Raw genomic sequence first — 20,337 nt, forward strand, 5'->3', positions numbered from 1 at the left:
ATTGAAACAAACAGCGGGACTCAGCCCCGCTCCCCGCTCCCTTATCACTGCTTTTGATTGATAGCACTGGGAACTGATGGCTCCCGATGCCCCAGCAAAGCCAGCGAGACCCGGAAGTGAGGGGGGAGAAGAGCTGCAGATGTGTACGGCGCTGGATCGAATGAGGGCTCAGGTAAGTAAAGGGGGGGTTGAGGGGGGATGCTGACACCTAAAAGTTTTTTTACCTTAATGCAAGGAACGCATCAAGGTAAAAAATGTTTAGGCTTTACAACCACTTTAATACTTTTATTCAGTAACACAATAGAACACCATAGATTCTAGACTACCTCTAGACCACCTAGCCTGCAGATTAAAGTTATCCATGAGCCCTTATAGATGACCTCTTACATTACTTTATCTGGGAAAGCTCTTACCTGATAAACATGAAAGGCATGGGTAGATTTACCTCTTAGAAAAACTGAGGGTATCCAAACATTTACAAGGGCACGGTGTGATCTGTAATATAAATGCAGATTGCAATTACTGACAATTACAATAATGGAAAATCTATACCCTAATATTATTTATGGTAAGTCACTGGAAACAAGAATCTATACAAATATTGAAGTACTATGAGGATACAAACCAATTAAAGACAACCTGGGGTCAATTCACAAAAGGATATCACATGAGATATTTGGGTCACATAACACATTTTACCCAAATATCTCATGCAATGGTCAATTCTCTGCAGGTTTATGTGGTACTTACCACAAAAACTAAGAAACTCTTAGTAAATACCACATGAACATGTGTAAAAGTCAATTCACAAAAAAAAAAAAAAAAATAGTGAACAAAAATGTATTAACCACTTTAATACAGGGCACTTTACCCCCTTCCTGCCCAGGCCAATTTTCAGCTTTCTTCGCTGTCACATTTTAAAAGACAATTGCTCAGTCATATGTAGTCAATATAGTGTAGAATCGAAGCTAAAATATATCATTCACAGACACTTACCTATTTTACATGTGGATGATACTTGTGCAGAGATTCTGATAGCAGGAATTAATGTAGTGCCCCGTCGGGCACCCACTATCAATCTCTTACCTGGTTGCATTGTAAAGGGACTACTCCTTAGGACTCCTAGGATTCATTGTTGGTCTTTTAGTTAATCTCAGCCATGCATTTGGATTGCATTTTTGACTGGAACATGGCTGGGACACAGAAATAGTTCTGCTGATCTCACACACAGTGGGAGGTCCTATTTAAGGAAGGTCAGTTATTAAGTACATGATTCTATGTGAAATGCGTCTGCCTTGATTGCCGTTTTCCTGTGGTGTGTCACTTTGTTTTATGGATCAAGAATAAAGGACTCATAATTTGTGATCTTGGTGTGAGGCAGTTCCTTTCTTTTTTGCAGTCTGTACAGGGGGCGAGCCGTGGCTTGCACCCTTGGGAAGAGTCCTTCAATTCAACCTTTTGTACCACCTGCCCCACCCTATTAGATTGTAAGCTCTTCTGAGCAGGGCCCTCTTAATCCTCTTGTATTGTATTGTATTATAACTGTATTGTCTCCATTTTATATTGTAAAGCGCTGCGTAAACTGTTGGCGCTATATAAATCCTGTATAATAATAATTCATTAATTCACCTAGATCTTACATGTGTTATCTGCTCCTTCCAATTGCTCAGTCATTCAACACTGAACCTAAATTATTTTTTTTTTTGAGACAAATAGAGCTTTCTTTTCATGGTATTTTATCACCAATGGGGTTTTTATTTTTGCTAAATATACAAAAAAATACCACAAATGTTTATTAACCTCCCTGGCGGTCTGATTATGTCAGTATTTTTGAATGTCAAAGCGGTACATTGTTTTGCATGGAAATTTGTTGTTTTATATTGTAGGACTGTAATTCTTAGGAATAACTTAGGAATAAATCTGTCCAAACAAGAGTCTAGTAGACATCCCGGGTATGATAAAGTTTGAAACATGAAAACATAAATTATAGTCTAACAAATAATTATAAATAATATTAAAAAATAATAATATAATAATAATACATTTCATTCTATAATTTAATCAAACCAAAAACACTGAAATTTGTCCAAACAAGGGTGCAATATTACTAGTCACTATAATACCAGACACTGCTTATTGGTTTAGTAAACATCCCGGGTATGAAAAATTTTGAAACATTGGACCGTGGGCTCCTTGAGGGTAGGGACCAATGTGAGTGTGCAATGTACGTGTGGAGTGCTGCGTAAAATTGATGGCGCTATATGGGTACCTTAAATTTAAAAAAAAAAATAGGGATAATTGCTTGGCAATTTCCAAAGCGAACAATATCTATTCTTGTATTAAGAGAGGTATGGACTCCAGAGAGAGAGAGAAAGAGAGAGAGCGAGAGAGAGCGAGAGAGAGCGAGAGATCATTTTGCCCCTGTACAAATCATTAGTAAGACCTCATCTGGAATATGCAGTTCAGTTTTGGGCACCAGTTCACAAAAAGGATATTGGGGAACTGGAGAACGTGCAGAGAAGGGCAACCAAACTGATAAGAGGCATAGCTCAGCTCAGCTATGAGGATAGATTAGAGGAACTGAATTTATTCTCTCTTAAGAAGAGGAGATTAAGGGGGGATATGATCAACATGTAGAAATACATAAGGGGTCCATATAGTGAACTTGGTGTTGAGTTATTTACTTTAGGGTCATAACAAAGGACAAGGGGCACTCTTTACGCCTATAGGAAAAGAGATTTCATCTCCAAATATGGAAAGATTTCTTCACAGTAAGAGCTGTGAAAATGTGGAATAGACTCCCTTCAGAGGTGGTTCTGTCTAGCTCAGTAGATTGCTTTAAGAAAGGCCTGGATTATTTCCTAAATGTATATAATGGGTACTAACATTTATAGGTAAAGTTGATCCAGGGAATATCTGATTGCCTCTGGGGGGATCAGAAAGGAATTTTTTCTCCTGCTGTAGCAAAGTAGTTCATGCTTTGCTGGTGTTTTTCACTTTCCTCTGGATCAACTGTGGGTATAGGATTGTGTATATAGGATTGTATGATTTTATTTATTTTTTTATTGGTTTAACAAGCTAGACTTGTGTCTTTTTTCAACCTGACCAACTATGTAACTAATTACCAAGCAGTCCAAATCACTCCCCTTATAGCACTATATGCAGCTAATGAGGTCCCTTTAAAATGTAACTAGAAGCAATTTCCCGTGTGTTGCGTTTGATATATATATATATAGATATATATATATATATATATATATATATATATATCTATATATATATATATATATATATATATACACAGTGGGTGAAAAAGTGTTTGCCCCCTTCCTGATTTATTTATATTTTTGCATATTTCTCACTCTTAAATGATTCAGATCATCGAACAAATTTTAATATTACACAAAGATAACAAAGATGCAGTTTTTTAAATTATTATTTCATTTATTAAGGGAAAAAAGCTGTTCAAACCTGCCTGGCCCTATGTGAAAAAGTAATTGCCCCCTCCCATGCTAAATCATGAATGAACTCTGATTAACCACAATTTTTTGGAAAGCTGAGTTCAATTTCACTTGCCACACCAGGACTGATTACTGCCAGACCTGTTGAATCAAGAAATCATAATAATAATAGAAAATAATAATAATAATAATAATAGAAATCATAATAATAGAAGCTATCTGACAAAGTAAACACGCTAACAGATCACAAAAAGCCACACATCGTGCTACAATCTAAAAAAATTCAAGAACAAATTAGAAACAAACATGTATCGGTCTAGAAATGGTTTCAAAGCCTTTTCTAAGGCTTTGGAACTCCAGTGAACCACGGGGAGAGCCATTATCCACAAATGGAGATACAGTAACTTGGAACAGTGGTGAACCTTCCCAGGAGTGGCCGGCCTACAAAAATCACTCCAAGAGCATGATGATTCATCCAGGAGGTCATAAAAGAACCCAGAACAACATCTAAAGAACTACGGGCCACCCCTTGCCTCAGGTAAGATCAGTGTTCATGATTCAACAATAAAAAAGAGACTGGGCAAAAATGGCATCCATGGTTGAGTTCCAAGGCCAAAGCCACTGCTGACCAAAAAGAACACAAAGGCTCATCTCACATTTACCAAAAATTATCTTGATTATCCCCCAAAACTTTTAGGCAAATATTCTGTGGACTGATGAGACAAACATTAAACTTTATGGAAAGTGTGCGTCCCGTTACATCTGGCATAAAACTAATACAGCATTTCATAACAAGAACATCAAACCAACAGTCAGACATGGTAGTGGTAGCGTGATGGTTTGGGGCTGCTTTGCAGCTTTGGGACCTGGACGACTTACCATTATTGATGATGGAACCATGAATTCTGAGCTCTACCAGAAAATCCATCGGTTTGCGACCTCAAGCACAAGTGCACTTGGGTTATGCAGCAGGACAATGATCCGAAAAACAACAGCAAGTCCACCTCCAAATGGTTCAAACAAAGCAAAATTTAGATTTTGGAGTGGCCTAGTCAAAGCTTGGACCTAAATCTAATTGGGATGCCGTTCATGCTGGAAAACCCTCCAGTGTGGCTGAATTAAAACAATTCTGCAAAGAACAGTGCTCCGCAGCAATGTAAAAAATGAATTGCCAGTTACCGCAAACGCTTGATTGCAGTTGTTGCCACCATGGGTGTTATTAGGTTTAGGGGGCAATTGCTTTTTTCACATAAAACCAGGCAGGTTTGGACAGCTTTTTTGCCTTAATATATGAAACCATCATTTAAAAACTGCATTTTGTATTAACTCCGGTTATCTTTGTGTAATAATAAAATGTGTTTGATGATCTTAGTCATTTAAGTGTGACAAATATGCTTAAAAATCTGAAAGGGGCAAATACTTTTTCACACAACTGTATATACAGTTGCAATAAAAAGTATGTGAACCCTTTTGGAATGATATGGATTTCTGCACAAATTGGTCATAAAATGTGATCTGTAGGGATGAGCCAAACACCCCCCTGTTCGGTTCGCACCAGAACTTGCGTACAGGCAAAAAATTTGTTCGAACACCGTTAAAGTCTATGGGACATGAACATGAATAATCAAAAGTGCTAATTTTAAAGGCTTATATGCAAGTTATTGTCATAAAAAGTGTTTCGGGACCTGGGTCCTGCCCCAGGACAAAAAAAAGTTTTAAAAAGGGCCGTTTTTTCGGGAGCAGTGATTTTAATAATGCTTAAAGTGAAACAATAAAAGTGTAATATCCCTTTACATTTCGTACCTGGGGGGTGTCTATAGTATGCCTGTAAAGGGGCGCATGTTTCCCATGTTTAGAACAGTCTGACAGCAAAATGACATTTCAAAGGAAAAAAAGTCATTTAAAACTATTCGCGGCTATTAATGCATTGCCGGTCCGACAATACACATAGAAGTTCATTGATAAAAACGGCATGGGAATTCCCCACAGGGGAACCCCGAACCAAAATTTAAAAAAAAAATGACGTGGGGGGTCTCCCTAAATTCCATACCAGGCCCTTCAGGGCGTCTGCAGGGCGGTTGGATAACTCTGGGATCACATCATATGACGTGATCCTGGAAAACCGCTCCCACTCGCCCCCTGGGGAGCGCACATGGGAACATCCATGTTCGCCGGGTCCACGGGACTCGGTGCAACACGGATCGTGGTAAAGGGCCAATGACAGCGGCCCTTTACCATGTGATTGCTCCGTCCAATGACGGAGCGATCACAAATGTCAACAAAGAAGGGAAATTGAGTTCATCAGGAGTTCACAGCTCTCCTCTCCTCACACCGATGCAGCATGAGAGGAGAGCCTTACGGTGAAATTCAGTGAGTTTTTCTATATATATATCAGTGCCCAACAGTGCCACAGCAGTGCCACAACAGTGCCACAGCAGTGTCATCTGTGCCACAACAGTGTTATCTGTGCCACCTCTATGCCATCTGTGCCACATCTATGCCACCTGTGCCACCCCTGTGCCACCTCTGTGCCACCAGAGCCACACCAGTGATACTACAGTGCACACCAGCGCCACACCTGTGCCACACCAGTGCCACCTGTGCTCATCAGTGCCACTTGTGCTTATCTGTGCCACTGCAGTGCCACATCAGTTCCGCCTGTGCCCACCAGTGCCGCCTGTGCCTACCAGTGCTGCCTGTGCCCACCAGTGCTGCCTGTGCTCACCAGTGCCACCTCTGTGCCACCAGAGCCACAACAGTGCAACCAGAGCCACACCAGTGCCACCACAGTGCACATCAGTGCCAATCCAGTGCCACATCAGTGCCACCTGTGCCCATCAGTGCCACCTGCACCAATGCAGTGCCACATCAGTGCTGCCTGTGCCCACCAGTGCTGCCTGTGCCCACCAGTGCCACCAGAGCCACCTCTGTGCCACCAGAGCCACACCAGTGCCACACCAGTGCCACCTGTGCCCATCAGTGCCACCTGTGCCCATCAGTGCTTATCTGCACCACATCAACCTCACCAGCCACCAGTATGGCAAAAAATTATTTACGGCCGAGGAGGCCTACCAGCGTCTCAGCATGACCGATGAGAGCAGCGGGGAGCTCTCTGAGCCTCAGTCGGATTCGGATTCAGCCTATGAACCCATGCCAAGCAGCGGGTCTGATACAGAATTGGAAGAGGAACGTGTGCCCGTGAAAAGAAGGCGTTCTGGCGTGGAGCAGCAGCCTACTACCACCTCAAGCGCAGTGCCGTCCACCTCAAGCGCAGTGCCATCCATCTCAAGCGCAGTGCCACTGCAAAAAAGGCCAGGTATCAGTAGGGTGTCCTCTCAGCCTCAAAAGGATAGAGGCCATGTCACCCTTCCCTATGCCCTTCAAAACCCCCTGTGGCTTCCCCCTCATTCAAGAGCAGCAAATATCCCCCCTTTTACAGCCCAGCCAGGTGTCCAGGTGAACACCGATAATTTTGTCATGCTTGTTTTTTTTATTTGATTTTCACCGAAGACTTACTATCGTCCATTGTGGCCCAGTGCAACCTCTATGCACAACAGTACATAGTAAGCAACCCTGGCTCTAGTTATGCCCGTCCCTTTGAGTGGAGAGAGCTTACCATAGAGGAATTTAAAATTTTCTTAGGCCTAACTTTTACAATGGGACTCACAAAAAAAATGAAATGTACTCATATTGGTCAACTAACCCCATCCACCACATGCCCCTCTTCTCATCAATCATGCCAATATCAAGATGCCTTATGATCTTGCGCTTCCTCCACTACAACGACAACACCCAGTGCCCTCCCCGAAATGACCCAGCATTTGACAAGTTATTCAAAATTCAGACACTGTTAAATTATTTCTCTGAAAAATTTCCCCAATTATATACCCCTGAACAGAATATTTCCATGGATGAGTCCCTTGTAAAATTCTCCGGCAGGCTGGGCATCAAACAATTCATCCCCAGCAAAAAGGCCCGATATGGGGTAAAAATGTACAAACTTTGCGACCGAGCCACCAGGTACATTTACGCCTTCCGGGTTTATGAAGGGAAGGACACCCAACTGCACCCCCCTGAATGTCCAGAATATATTGGAGCCAGCGGCAAAGTTGTCTGGGAGCTTGTTTATCCACTCCTTGGAAAGGGGTACCACCTTTATGTGGATAATTTTTATACTAGCTTGCCCCTCTTCCGCAATCTTCACCGGAGAGACACCCCAGCATGTGGTACCGTAAGAACCAACAGAAAAGGCTTTCCGCAAAAACTGGTCAATGAAAGGCTACGCCAATGGGAGACGGCGTCTTTGCAGAACCAGGAGCTATTGGCTGTCAAGTGGAGGGACAGACGAAACGTCCACATGCTGACGACAATTCATAATGACACCTTCGTGGAAGTCCCAAGAAGAAACGGTCCAGTCCAAAAACCTGCTTGTGTTTACGATTATAATTTGTTTATGGGGGGAGTGGACTTCAACGATCAGATGATTGAACCCTACCTTCCCACAAGAAAATCCCGCCACTGATATAAAAAAGTGTCCATTTATTTTTTCAGTTTGGCCATGTATAACATTTATGTTATTTACCAAAAATCTACAGAGAACTCCATATCCTATCTGCACTACCAGGAACAAGTAATCTCCGCCCTTTTGTACCCTGAAAGCCCACCAGAAAATATTCACTCTGATTCCATGAGCAGACTCCACGAACGCCACTTTCCTGACAAAATCCCCCCCAGTGAAACAGGCCACAGACGTCAGAAGAGATGCCGGGTGTGCTCCAGAGGAGGAATTAGAAGAGACACCTCGTTTTATTGTCCCCAATGTCCTTCCCAACCAGGCCTCTGTATAGGTGAATGTTTCTGCCATTACCATACTTCTCTACATTATTAGGGAAGTATGGTAAACGTAATTCTCATTTCCTGTCATTTTCCTCCACACCCCTTATGCCACTGCACTGAACTGTACATACCTCTGCCTTCTCCGGAATGGACCCTGGCCTGTTATACGACCAAGCTTCTGCCTAACGCTAAACTGTATCTACCTCTGCCTTCTCCGGAACTGACCCTGGCCTGTTATACGACCAAGCTTCTGCCTAACGATAAACATACCTCTGCCTTCTCCGGAACTGACCCTGGCCTGTTATACGACCAAGCTTATGCCTAACGCTAAATTGTACCTACATCTGTCTGCTCTGGAACTGACCCTGGACTGTTTGACCACGTTTTTTGCCTGCCTCTTGGACTGATCATTTACCCTGCTATGCTAGTGGGAACACAGGGGTCTCACATATGTGAGGGGCTCCAGAAATGTTTTTCTGGATGAAGAAAACTAAATTTTTTAGTTTTCTCATTCCCAGATTTAGGGTCTGGAGACTCGGAGGCTTCAAAGAGATTTGGGTGGGAAAAGCCTCTACCTCTGTCCCCATTCTTTCCTGGCCTGCTACTTGGACCATGTTCCTGCTTACTACCAGGAACAATATTTTGGCACTGCTGGCAATGTCTCTACTTGCACTGACCCTGGACTGTATAAGGACAGTATACCTGCTTGTACTGACTATGAACAATATTCTTTCTTTCCTGCTACCTGGACAATTCCATTCACTATCGCTGACCATGTCCCTGCTTGCTGCCTGGATCAGGGCTCTCCTCCTGTGGACAACTGCACTACTAAAACTACAGGTAATCTTTTGTTTACCCTTTGCTCAGCAGAATGTATTTTAGGGTGTAATTCTTGGTATGTTCATGCTATGTGTTAGAAATATGAAGGGATTTCAAAAATGTGATAGATTGTAAGGAAATTAGATGTGTAATTTATGCTCCTAGAACGCCTGAATGTGCTACTTGTTGGGCCTCTGTATGTGGCCAGGCTGTGTAAAAGTCTCACACATGTGGTATCGCCATACTCAGGAGGAGAAGCAGAATATATTTTGGGGTGTCATTTGTGTAATGTACATGCCATGTGAGAGAAATAACCTGTTATCATGACAATTTGGTGTGAAAAAAATAGAAATAAAAAAAATCTTAATTTTGTAAAGAATTGTGGGAAAAATAACAACTTCAAAAAACTCGCCATGCCTCTTACTAAATACCTTGGAATGTCTACTTTCCAAAAAAGGGGCATTTTGTGGGTATTTGTACCTGTCTGGCTTGTTAGGGTCTCAAGAAATGAGATAGGCCTCAGTACATCAGGTGTGATCAGATGTGATCAATTTTCAGTGATTGGCACCATAGCTTGTAGACTCTATAACTTTCACACAGACTAAATAATATCCACTAATTTAGGTTATTTTTACCAAAGATATGTAGCAGTAAAAAATTTTGGCCCAAATTTATGAAAAAAAATTACTTATTTGCAAAATGTTATAATAGAAAAGAAGAAAAATTCTTTTTTTTTTACAAAATGTTCGGTCTTTTTTCATTTATAGCACAAAAATAAAAACCCAGAGTTGATCAAATACCACCAAAAGAAAGCTCTATTTGTGCGAAAATAAGGACGAAAATTTCATATGGGTACAGTGTTGCATGACTGAGTAATTGTCATTCAAAATGTGAGAGCACCGAAAGCTGAAAAATGGTCTGGTTAGGAAGGGGGTTTAAGTGCCCAGTGGTCAAGTGGTTAAGGGGAACCCCGGCCAAAATTTAAAAAAAAAATGGCGTGGGGTCCCCCTCAAAATCTATACCAGACCCTTCAGGGGTAGCCCCCCAAACACCTTGTCCCCATGTTGATGAGGACAAGGGCCTCATCCCCACAACCCTGGCCGGTGGTTGTGGGGGTCTGCGGGCGGGATGCTTATCAAAAAATGTTTTTTTAAAACTACTCGCGGCCATTAATGCATTGCCGGTCCGACAATACACATAGAAGTTCATTGATAAAAACGGCATGGGAATTCCCCACAGGGGAACCCCGAACCAAAATTTAAAAAAAAAATGACGTGGGGGGGTCCCCTTAAATTTCATACCAGGCCCTTCGGGTCTGGTATGAATATTAAGGGGAACCCCGGCCAAAATTAAAAAATACCATGCATATAAGCCTTTAAAATTAGCACTTTTGATTTCTCCCATAGACTTTTAAAGGGTGTTCCGCGGCATTCCAAATTGTTCGCTGTTCGGCGAACTTGCGAACAGCTGATGTTGACTCGAACTTGAAGCTCATCCCTAGTGATCTGATCTTCATCTAAGTCACAATAATAGACAATCACAGTCTGCTTAAACTAATAACACACAAAGAATTAAATGTTACCATGTTTTTATTGAACACACCATGTAAACATTCACAGTGCAGGTGGAAAAACTATATGAACCCTTGGATTTAATAACTGGTTGAACCTCCTTTGGCAGCAATAACTTCAACCAAACTTTTCCTGTAGTTGCAGATCAGACGTGCACAACGGTCAGGAGTAATTCTTGACCATTCCTCTTTACAGAACTGTTTCGGTTCAGTAAAATTCTTGGGATGTCTGGTGTGGATCGCTTTCTTGAGGTCATGCCACAGCATCTCAATCAGGTTGAGGTCAGGACTCTGACTGGACCACTTCTTCTGTTTAAGCCATTCTGTTGTTGATTTACTTGTATGCTTTGGGTCGTTGTCCTGTTGCAACACCCATCTTCTGTTGAGCTTCAGCTGGTCTACAGATGGCCTTAAGTTCTCTTAATAAACTTGGGAATTAATTTTTCCTTCGATGATAGCAATCCGTCCAGGCCCTGATGTAGCAAAGCAGCCCCAAACCATGATGCCCCCACCACCATACTTCACAGTTGGGATGAGGTTTTGATGTTGGTGTGCTGTGCCTCTTTTTCTCCACACATAGTGTTGTGTGTTTCTTCCAAACAACTCAACTTTGGTTTCATTTGTCCACAGAATATTTTGCCAGTACTGCTGTGGAACATCCAGGTGCTCTTGTGCAAACTGTAAATGTGCAGCAATGTTTTTTTTGGACAGCAGTTGCTTCCTCTGTGGTATCCTCCCATGAAATCCATTCTTGTTTAGTGTTTTACGTATCGTAGATTCACTAACAGGGATGTTAGCATATGCCAGAGACTTTTGTAAGTCTGTAGCTGACACTCTAGGATTCTTCTTCACCTCATTGAGCAGTCTGCGCTGTGCTCTTGCATTCATCTTTACAGGACACCCACTCCTAGGGAGAGTAGCAGCAGTGCTGAACTTTCTCCGTTTATAGACAATTTTCCTTACCATGGACTGATGAACAGCAAGGCTTTTGGAGATACTTTTATAACCCTTTCCAGCTTTATGCAAGTCAACAATTCTTAATCGTAGGTCTTCTGAGAGCTCTTTTGTGCGAGGCATCATTCACATCAGGCAATGCTTCTTGTGAAAAGCAAACCCAGAACCGGTGTGTGTTTTTTATAGGGCGGGGCAGCTGTAACCAACACCTCCAATCTCATCTCATTGATTGGACTCCAGTTGGCTGACACCTCACTCCAATTAGCTCTTGGAGATCTCATTAGTCTAGGGTTTCACATACTTTTTCCACCTACACTGTGATGTTTACATGTGTGTGTGTTCAATAAAAACATGGTAACATTTAATTCTTTGAGTGTTATTAGTTTAAGCAGACTGTGATTGTCTATTGTTGTGACTTAGATGAAGATCAGATCACATTTTATGACCAATTTGTGCAGAAATCCATATCATATTTTATATATATATATATATATATATATATATATATATATATATATATATATATATATATGCTTTTTTACCTCAGACTTGCTAGAAACAGATACTAAGTTTGTTTGAACCAATACTTCTCAAACAAATGCCTTGGTAAAAATTACATAGGCTGTCCTCAAACAATGGGAACTTAGCTACCATTGTTGCATTTCAGCTGACAGTTGGATCAGTCTATTGTTCTGTCACTACGGTAAACTAGTTTGTGACATAGCTTGTCTGACATATATAACCTATGGCATGTATGATACCACAGTGCCATCTTTAAGTCAAATTTGAGAATGTTTCTCTAATTGAAACACACGGGGGGGGGTCACACCCATGTGGGGATGGTAGACTTTCCAGATAAAATGTTGTCAGGCATGTGCTGACAGGAGGACTTCATAATGCCTCAACACTAAGGAAGGTCTGCACCAGCCAGAAGAAGCTATACCTGAAGTCGCTTTCACCTGATCTCCAGCAACTTCTTATAGATTTAACTTGGGTCCTCGTCCCCTACAGAGATCGCGAACACACAGTAACCTGAGTTAAGTAACTTTTATGCGTATTTCTACTGTTTACAGACCATAGTTTCTGCTTATTTGCTAGGCATCTTGCTTGCTATAGGTATATCTATCAGTCTTGTATTGTATTCCTATAATTGTAATAGTTTTGTATGTAAAGCATTTTTGTTTAGTAAAAACACATTAATACACTGCAGAGGTCTGAGCTTCCTTGCTCATATCGCAAAGTAACCTTTAATAGACCAAAGCAAAACATCTGCCTCTGTAAATCTTAAGTCCCTGCCATGGTCACTCCCACAACTTAAGCCCACCTACAATGAGCTCCTTAATGAAACATACTTTAAAAGTCTGTTAAATATTTATTACTTTCTGCCCATCTCCCTCTACTCCCTCCTATCACCTGCCTGCACCTACTACTCACACCTATATAGCAAAATAGGAGGAAGAGTTAGAAGCTCACAAATCTGCTAAGGACTGGCAAGCCACCTGGTCTACCACAGCTTCCTGCACTATTATTATTACCACTCTTGAATTGGCCTGATCCCAACCTGCAACCATTATCGACCCTTGGCTTGTTCCTCAACTATGCTTCTGCTTGATCTCAACCCAAAATAATAATGTGTTGCTCTAAAAAGTAAAGGTTACACAACATAACAAATCAAAAGTCCAATTAAATCAAAGTGAAGATCACACTTAAAGAAAAGTGCAAAGAATTAAGGTGAATCCCAACAAAAAAGAATATTTTTCAATGCACAAAGTGTCACAATTCTTGATCAACAATGCTGTGCCAATAGTGCCAAGCAACATCGACCTCCACCCAGAGTGATGTCAGGATACAAGCTTACCAGATTTATTTGACCCCCTTATTCATAGTGGTCATAAAGCGCTCAACCCTTTAACATGAACAATGGCATCTCCAATAAACTCTCTAATCCTCCAAGTACACTGCTCACAAACCACCATAGATGGGTCTCCCAACAAAAAGAATCATGCAGGAATAAGCAGAGAAATACTCCACATAGTGCAAAATACCTTCTAAAACATTTAATATGTAAATGCACTCACATGCAAATAAAAACCAATGCTCATGCAATATAGTCACCAAACTGATGTATAGTGTTCACTTCCGGCATTCCGGTATGTGATGATGTTAGCAGGATGCTCAGCCCTACGCTTTTCAAGACGTCTTCTGGGGAATGGGCGCCATACTGCCTCATCATGTATAAATACTCCATTCAATTTAATTAAGCCTCATTCCAAGCCTCATTCCCAACCAGAATCCAAGCCCCATTTTGATCAACATAGCACAAGACTCGTAGACTCTTCAAGTCTCATTCTAGGCACATATCCATAGGGGTGTTGAATATAATCGCTGCATCGATGCATTGCAATTCAGCTGTTCGCGATTCTGCATCAATGCAGAGAATAGGCTGAATTGATCGCCGATGACATCATTCCAGCCCTCCGCGTTGGGCCCTGCCTCTCCTGGAGAAACACAGCAAGAGGCAGAGTCTGGGGATTGTCACGGCTGGGCTCAGCCCTTCCTTCTCTGGGCTGGCCGCTCAGCTGTCAGCTAATTGCCAGCTCCTATCTCTCCACAGTGACTCACCTGTTGATGATATCCTGCTCATCAGCCCTGCCAACATAAGCCGTCCAGTCCAGATGCCTTTGCCTTGGTCACTTCTCTAGAGATGCTCTCCTGTGTTCCTGTTAAAGACTTGCTTGGCTGACATTCCTTCTGGCTCCAGATCCTGTTTGCTGTTCTACTACGCTGTTCTCTGGCTCCCTGACGTTTTGGCTTGTCTGACTATCCGTTCCAGTTCCTGAACTCTGGCTATGTTTTGACTATGTTTACTCTGTTTAACTTTTTTTATTATTATTAAACAAGTGTGATTTAACTGTACTTCTGTCTCAGTCTGTTTTATGGCTTGTGACAGTAGGTGAAGGCCATGAATTCAGAAGACGCAGTCAATCCACTTGTTGGTAATATTTTTTCCAGATTGGATGAGCAGGATCACTGCATGGATCAGTTTGCCATGGCATTACAAACGCTCCTGAGTCGTGCGGCTCACCTGGAATCTTCCATTGTGGCTGCTCTAGTACAATCTGTGTTGCAGGCCATCCCTGCTGCTGCTCCAGTCTCTGTGCAGGCATCCTCCTCGAGTATTACCTCTACAAGAGGTATGTCTGGTTCCGCTCCGCTTCCCCATCAATTTGGGGGTGATCCTGTCCAATGCAGAGGGTTTTTCAACCAGGTTGAGATATACTTTGAGATGCTGCCCCAGACGTTTCCCAAAGATAGAAGCAAAGTAGGTTTCGTGATATCTTTGCTTTCTGAGAGAGCCTTGGCCTTGGCAAACCCTCTATGGGAGACGTAAAAACCTGTTGTCTTGAGTTACTCTAAATTTGCGGCTTCTTTTAAAAGGGTATTTGACGTTCCCACATGCTCCGCTTCTGCTGCCAAGTGCTTCATGTCCATAAAACAGAGTACGAGAACTGTTGCCGATTACGTCATTGAATTCCGTACTCTGGACAGCAGAGGTTGCGTGGAACAATGAGGCCCTCGTGGATGCTTTTTCTCATGGTCTCTCAGAGACCATAAAGGATGAGATAGCAGCCCGAGATATACCCACTGAGCTGGAGAAGTTGATCACGTCTGCCATCCTCATTGACTCCAGTCTCAGAGAAAGACTCTTTTAAGCAGTGCTTGCGGAAGCCTCCTGTATATTTTTCTCCAAGCTTTGCAGTCCTATCCTTGCCTCCCTCACCTCCCATGCCTCCTTGTACCGAGTCGGTCAGTGAAGAGGAACCCATGCACTTGGGCTTCCCATGTCTCTCTGCGGATGAGAGAACCCTTAGGAGGAGGGAGAGATTGTGCCTTTATTGCGGCCAGGCAGGTCACTTTTTGACCAGGGAATGCCCAAACCTTGAGGTTCTGTCACGTACAGACCTTAGGTGGCATTGTTTCATCCCCAGTTATCCAGAAGGATAAGCCCCTGGTTTCCGTTACCCTTTCTTGGGCTGAGTCGTCCGTCGAGATACAGGCTCTAATCTACTCTGGGGCTGCAGGCCTGTTCTTTGATGCTGCCTTTGTATCAATGCACTCGATTCCGCTGCAGCTGCATTTCACTGCACTTGCCATTGAGGCTCTTGACGGGAGACTTCTACAGCCTGCCCATGTGACTCATGAGACTGTTCCATGGTCCGTGGCCCGTAGGGGCTCTTCACCATGAGATAATCCAATTCCAAGTTATTTCCTCATCTAAGTTTCTGCTGGTTATTGGTTATCCTGGGTTACAGAGGCACAACCCCTCTTTTGATTGGCTCCATGCTGAGGTTCTCTCCTGGTTGCCACAATGCAGTAAGACATGCTTCCAGAAGGTAGCCAGGGTCCTGCACACTTCTTCTCTCTCCTCATCTACCGAGCAGCCCAGAACTAGTTTGTGAGAGAGCCAGTCTATTATACATTTTCACAGCTCACCTCTAGATGTAAAGAATGCCCCTTTGTACTCTGTACTGAACTGAAAGTGAATAATTTGTAGCCCTCTTTTGGGATGGTTATGAGAAATAACCCTCCCCAAATTGGATATTGCGCTAAGAGCAGATGAAAATAAAAAAAATGGAGTTCATCTGACTGCTTGAATTTTTGGATAAAAACCACGGGCATTAATCGTGATGCATCGTAGAACCGAATCAAATCGTTGACAGGATAATCGTAATAGAATTGAATTGTAAGACCTGTGAAGATGCGCACCCCTACATATACAAGCCTCGCTTTGATCTCAAGATTGAATATGCTCCAGACGGCTCCCAACCAAGCCTCAATCTGGATTCAAAAATACGCCTAGACATTAGCCACAACTTTATCTCAGATTGTGAGCTTATAGATAAAAATTCCCAAAACTGCCAAATAAAAAATATCTGATCAAGTATATATTTATATATACCATAAAAATCCTCCATAAATAGTAGCACACCACTAAAAGGCTCCCCCAGTCCCGTAAAGGCAAAGCAAGGGGGTCAGAGTGTCATCTAGTGAGCACTCAAAGGTGGTAAAAAATCGTTTTTACCAGCAATAAATTCTTGCAAACGAATATGTATATTCATCAAATCTAAAAGAGCAGCTGCAAGCACTTTTCACATTCCCATAAAAATGTGCCTAATATATTAAATACATTTGCCACACTATATTGCCCTAAGCGATTTCTAATCACAAGTATTCTCTTTGTGTATGAAGAATAAACAAAAAAAAAATATTACAAATATATATAGCTTAAAATTATTCCACAAAATACAATCTGTGTATTATCACACACATATATATACAAAGTGACAGCCCTAAATAAATTTGAGCAATAAATGTGCATATACAATTCCGTAACCAACTAAATGAAATATTAAACAGATATATATGCATTCCCTAAAGTGAATCCAGTGAGAAATCTGTTAACTGTTGATGTGTTGCCATCCACAATCACACCTGTGATTTTTAATGCATCTGCTGCTTGTAGAACTAGCCATATCAGCCATATAGCCATATTAGTGTATCGCCACACTCGTGCTCCCCCCCTTTAGGGTGTATTATCACCTTACTAAGTGTGACCCCACAATTAAGTTTTGTCAAACAGTTAACAGATTTCTCACTGGACTCACTATATTGACTGCACATACTGCATATCTATTTAATATTTAATTTAGTTGGTTACGGAATTGTATATTTATTTAGGGCTGTCACTTTGTATATATATATATATATATATATATATATATATATATATATATATATATATATGTATATATATATGTGTGTGTGATGATACATGGATTGTATTTTGTGGAATAATTTTAAGCTATATATATTTTTTATATATTTTTTGTTTATTCTATTCAAAGCACCTTGTTTATGGGGACAAGGACCTCATCTCTATGGGTGGTTGTAGGGGTCTGTGGAGAAGGGGGACCCCAGATCCCAACCCTCCCACATGTGAATGAGTATCGGGTCGTATCCCTACCCGTTCACCAAAAAAGTTTCACAAGGTAATAAAAACACACAGTTTTTGACAATTCTTGTATTAAAAAAAAAAATAAAAAAAAATTTGTGTCCCATGATGTAAATCCACTGTCAATCACGCCACCCACCGGACCCGAAAAAAAAAAAAAAAAAAAGATGCTCCCACCATCGGTGAAGGCTGGCTGCCTACTGCAGGCTCCACTGTCTGACATTTATTATATATCCTTACCTATGTAAAAATGTCAGATGGCAGAGCCTACAGTAGACAGCCAACCTTCACTGACAGTGGGAGCGTCTCTTTTTTTTTCTTTTTCTGGTCCAGCAGGCGGCGTTGACGATTGACGGTGGATTTACATCGTGGGACGCTATTTTTTAATTTTTTATTTTTTAATAAAATAATTGTAAAAACCCTACCTGGGGATCTGGGAGGCCCCTTCTTAAAATTCTGATTAGCAACAGGATTAGCAACCAGCTATTTGTCAAAAAAACAGCCTGGGGGTTACCCGCCAGCAAAACCCTGGGGGTAATTATTGCATCCTTTTTTAATCTTTGGTCCATTTGTGAATTGGATTTAAGAGCTTTTTACGCAGTATTTACCAGCACTTTTCATTTTTTGGTAAATACTGCAAAATTTTCATTTTTTTTTTTTTTTTTGTGAATTGAAATTTATTTTACACATTCAATAAGTTATGCAAATGAGTAACATTATACCCATATCGCATGCTGTAAAAGTTAGTGAATTGACCCCATAGTATTGGTTTTGCCAGTCACTGCTTGTGTTTACATATCAGGCCCACCCTGGTATCCAAACAGCTAATCACACTGCATAACATATCCAGGTTGTCCAGCTTTTATATGTTTTTCACAATTATACGGTGATACTTATCAAAAAGGATGCAGGCTTAGTCATAGCATAGTGCAGGCAACGAGGTATCATTCAAAAATCCTAGACTGGATAATAAATAGTCATAGACAGGGGATGGATCCTCCTCAGTATATCCACAAATGCTCTCCTGGGGCCCGCCGAGCAGGATAGCTTGTTTTTCAACACACAGGCATAGAATACATGTGTTTCACTCCCCTGAAGCTCAGGATTATTTATTTTCCTACACACAGATGTAAGGTGTATGTGTTTCACCTCCCAGCAAATTGGGACTACTTGTTTTCAAACATGTAGAGGTATAAATGTAGCGGGTGTCTCATTTCTCCCATGACCCCGTTAAGCTGGCTGTCACAAGTACACAAGCTTTTTACAGAGGGAGAGCTGCCTGTCAGTTTCTGAGAGAGGGGGATTCCTCCCTCCCTTTTTCTCTTTACTTACTGCATGTTAATGCAGGCATCTGTACACTCTCTGCCTTCCTCCCATGTGCTCCTATTGGCAGGAGAGGATCCAATTAAAGGCACAGTTACAGCAGCCAGAAGAGGAACTGTACTAAGCTGCAGGAAGCAGCTGCAAAGGACAGTGGAATATGGAGTCTCAGCACAGAGTGGCCTCACTGACTTTTAAAGAGGCAGGACTGCAAATTCCAGCATTCGCAGCCTATTGCCTATTGCGAACGCTGGAATCTACCTGCACGAGCTGTCAGCTGCACTTTAGAGACACGGATGTTTAGGTGAAAACCACCCCCGGGTTTTGCTGTAGGATTACTATCATGCTTGTGTTTATGCTCCCTTTGTGAGTAGTTTCACTTTTGAATTATCATTAAATGGTTTACCAATACTGCACTTAGAGGCGCTGCGTTTCTTTTACTTTGTTGCATTGCAGTGACTGCTTCTACCTCTTCATACTGGCTGCCCTTAGTGCTGGTACATGGATTCCTCTCCCTCTTCATCTTAGAGACTGTTGCTATGGACTTTGTCCCTCCTATTGAGAGACTCTTTTAATTACATTTATTTGATCTGTGTACACCTCCAGGGTCTCTCCTCAAACGAGTGCTGAGTTTATTTTTTGTCAGACATGAGAGAGAGGCCTGACACAAAGAGGGTCATTCCTCTGCTCTCCTCCTGCCTGGACCCTTAGAGCCACCCTGAGTAAAGATAACCAATACGATTTATTTTCTGGCAGTGCCCATCCCGAGACTAGACTCTGGATCCGCCCCTGGTTGTATCTGACACTGTATCAAGCTATATGCCAACAAGGAGTGAATATTTGTGTCGCTAAGAGAGAGCTCTCTCCTAAGGTGTTGCTGCATAATAATCCCAATATCTATGGGGTGGACTGACTTCATCAGTTTACTGGTGATCTCATGCAGTCTTAATGTGTATGAACATTGTATGATACAAGCATACCCCCCAATATTTTGAGATGGTAATGAGGGACACCTACTAACAAACATATGTAGGCATAGGACACGCCCCCTGCCACATCCTCTTAAAGGAGAATTAACCAATAAAAAGGTTAATTAAATCCACAAGGACTTTTTTTTACCACTACCAGGGCTTTTTTTCAGGGGGAACTTGGTGTAACTCAGTTCCACCATCTCTGGCTCAGACCCTTGGGGGGGGTCTGCTCACCACAATCACTTGTAAACACAGAAACCGGACTTATGTGTTTACAAGTGACAGCTCTGCACTCTGTGTGTAACCCCCCTGAACTCTGCACTCTGTATGTAATGCAATCTTGGTATTTAATGCCCATTTAAGACCCTCCTACTGTTCATGAAATTTGACTGA

General features: G+C 41.9%; 1 protein-coding gene across 3 annotated transcripts in view; it reads right to left on the minus strand.

Moving 5' to 3' along the window:
- Positions 1-20,337, minus strand: part of SNX29 (sorting nexin 29) — a 2,112,233-nt gene that overhangs the window by 529,742 nt on the left and 1,562,154 nt on the right. For all 3 annotated transcript variants that reach the window (XM_073591167.1, XM_073591166.1, XM_073591168.1), the window contains one exon: positions 414-495. In XM_073591167.1, the coding sequence (XP_073447268.1) occupies positions 414-495 (82 nt within the window). The remainder of the gene's footprint in view (positions 1-413; positions 496-20,337) is intronic.

The sequence above is a fragment of the Aquarana catesbeiana genome, linkage group LG06 (genome assembly GCF_042186555.1).
Source record: "Aquarana catesbeiana isolate 2022-GZ linkage group LG06, ASM4218655v1, whole genome shotgun sequence".
NCBI classification, from domain to species: Eukaryota; Metazoa; Chordata; class Amphibia; order Anura; family Ranidae; genus Aquarana; species Aquarana catesbeiana.